Source organism: Suricata suricatta, chromosome 8, assembly GCF_006229205.1.
Source record: "Suricata suricatta isolate VVHF042 chromosome 8, meerkat_22Aug2017_6uvM2_HiC, whole genome shotgun sequence".
Lineage (NCBI taxonomy): Eukaryota > Metazoa > Chordata > Mammalia > Carnivora > Herpestidae > Suricata > Suricata suricatta.
The window spans coordinates 28,537,245-28,539,663 of record NC_043707.1 but is presented as its reverse complement, the minus strand read 5'-3'; the positions used below and the strand labels follow the sequence as shown (position 1 = coordinate 28,539,663).

At 61.1% G+C, this 2,419-nt stretch overlaps 1 protein-coding gene across 1 annotated transcript; it reads left to right on the top strand.

The window, feature by feature from the left end:
• The first annotated feature begins 280 nt into the window (after positions 1-280).
• On the top strand, positions 281-2,181 carry TMEM270 (transmembrane protein 270). Its single transcript, XM_029948796.1, has 3 exons — positions 281-395; positions 1,349-1,765; positions 1,860-2,181. The coding sequence occupies exons 1-3, from the start codon at positions 324-326 to the stop codon at positions 2,154-2,156; spliced, it is 786 nt and encodes a 261-aa protein (XP_029804656.1). The 5' UTR covers positions 281-323; the 3' UTR covers positions 2,157-2,181.
• The last annotated feature ends 238 nt before the right edge of the window (positions 2,182-2,419 follow it).

Genomic DNA, 2,419 nt, shown 5'->3' with positions numbered 1-2,419 from the left:
ATGCAGCACCCACCCTCAGCCGCAGCGTCTGGGCTCCTGCCAGCCTCCCCTGCCCGCTGCAGACCCAGGGCTGTCCATCCAAGGACCTTCTCCGGTGCCCGCTCGGGCCAGACGGGGAACTGATGTCCCCAGGGGCCATCTCCAACCAGGAAGGACAGGACGTGGAAGAAAAGTACCTGGTTTTTGTGCCCTGGAGGGGCGGGAGGCAGGTAAAAGGGGATCTCTTGTGGCAACCGGTCCCCACGGTAACTTGGTCTCCACCCTGCAGTGTCTGTGAGGTCACCCTCCCTCTCCCAGCTGGAGGAAGGGGAGAAGGGCCAGACATGGAGGCCGTTCCTCCAGGCAGATCCAGCCTCTTGGGGATTCTGCTGGTGATGGTGAAGGTTTTGGTGCTGGTGAGTGGGGAACAGGGGCACCGGAGTGGGGGCCACCCAGCTGTTCTCAGTCACCTCGTGGCTGTGGGAGCCTGGCGGCCTGGCCCAACCTGTAGGACCTGGAGGAATCTGACAGCTCTCAGGAGCCCCAGCCCCAAGCCACAGTGCCTGCGATGGCACACACGGCCACCCCCAGATGGCTGTCTCCTGCTCGGTCCCCTCGGCTCCAAGGGATTCTCTGGACAGCGGCACGTGAAGTCCAGACAGGGGGATTGGCGTTACTCAGGGCTGCGAGCTTTGGGGCTCTGCTGAGGGACGAGTCAGCCCCAGGCCTCAGGCGGAACTTTCTCGTTCACAGACCTGTTCCCCACCCCAGCTCACTCTTTCCTCGCAGTGGATGGGAGACATCTATCCACCCTGTCACCCAGGACAGAAGCCCGGAGATCTTCTCGGGGCCCTCCCTCTCCTTCACCCCTCTCCATGGTGTGACAGTGACTGTCCCACTGCCCTGTGCCTCACATCTCTCTACTCCCATGGCTCTGCCCTTTGCCCCCAGGCTGCCCTCAATAGGCAACTGCTGAGCAGGAAAGCCTAGGCTTTTGGGAGAAAAAACTGCTCAAGGTTCAAATCCCACAGGACCAGAGGGATGAGAGGGATGGTCACTTCTTATATAATAATAATAATAATAATAAATCTGCTTCCTTCAGCTTTGAGTATTATAAATAATCCCTGAAATCCAAGGGAAAGAAAACCAAACATAATAGGAGACACCTTCTAAAGGCTCCACCTGAGAACGGAGTTCTCAGCAGCGGGTGGATGAGGATCATTCTTGTTGGGGAAACTGAGGCCTCGAGGGAAGGAGGCGCAGCCCACGGTGGCCAGGCAGTCCCGCCCCCTACAGGAAAACCCAGGGTGGGTAGGGTCCCTCCCCCAGGTGGGTGACGATGGGCGCTCTGCTCTCTCTGCTCCCGCAGCTGGTCCAGAACCGGGCCCACCTCTACAATTTCCTGCTCCTCAAGATGGTCCTCTTCAACCACTGGCTGGCGGAACTGGCCCAGGAGGCTTGGGGGTCCCACGGCCCCCAGGCCCCCCCAGCCCCTGGGCTTGCAGCCCGCTCCGCAGGCCAGGTGCTACAGGCCGGGCTGGCACTGGTAGAGGTCCTCCTGTGGCTGGCACTGCGGACGCCCCGGCTGGTGTGCGCTGGCGTGCTGGGCTGTGCCCGGGCTGTGGGCCTGGCCTGGCAGCGGCTAATCGTGTCTGCGGCCACCTGCATGGAGCTGCTGCTGTCGGGTCTGCGCAGGCTGATGCTGGTAGTCTTGCTGCTGTTGCTGGTGACCAGGAGGCTGTGCTGGGGGGCCCGGCACTGCAGCCTCGGCTCGCTGCTCTGCAAGGTGGGCTGTGGAGGGCGGGCCCGGGCGTGGCAGTGAGGCAGTGCCACCCTCTGAGCACCCGGTGGCCCCTTGCCCATTCGCTTATTCCCTCCAGGCTCTGCTGGACAACTGTGTGGTGCCTGAGCTCCTGGCTCCGCTGAAGGGTCTATACCGGTGGGTGGAGAACGCAGCCATGCTCACCTCCTGGCACCTGGCCTATGTCATCACCTGGACCACTTGCCTCGCCTCCCACCTGCTGCAGGCCGCCTTTGAGCACACGGCCCAGCTGGCCCAGGCCCAGGAAACTGAGCCCCAGGAGGGCTCGGGGGCCGTGTCCGAGTCCCCACTCCCTAAGCACCCCGGCCCCGAGGCTGGGTCAGCCCTGTCAGAGCACGGAACCCCTGGAGAATAAGTGTGTCCCCCTCTGCCTTTCTGGATCTGGTCTGGCCTGGGGTCTCGCTCTGTGTCCTTCTTCCTTACTGAGGTGTGTGCGTGTGTGCGTGTGTGCATGTGTGTGTGTACACACGTGTGAGCATGCGTGCTCTAAGGCTGTCCCTTGGAAGGAAATCACATTCTTTTTTTTTTTTAATGTTTTTAATTTATTTTTGAGAGACAGAGAGAGTGCGAGCAGGGGAGGGTCAGAGAGAGAAGGAGACACAGAATCTGAAGACAAGC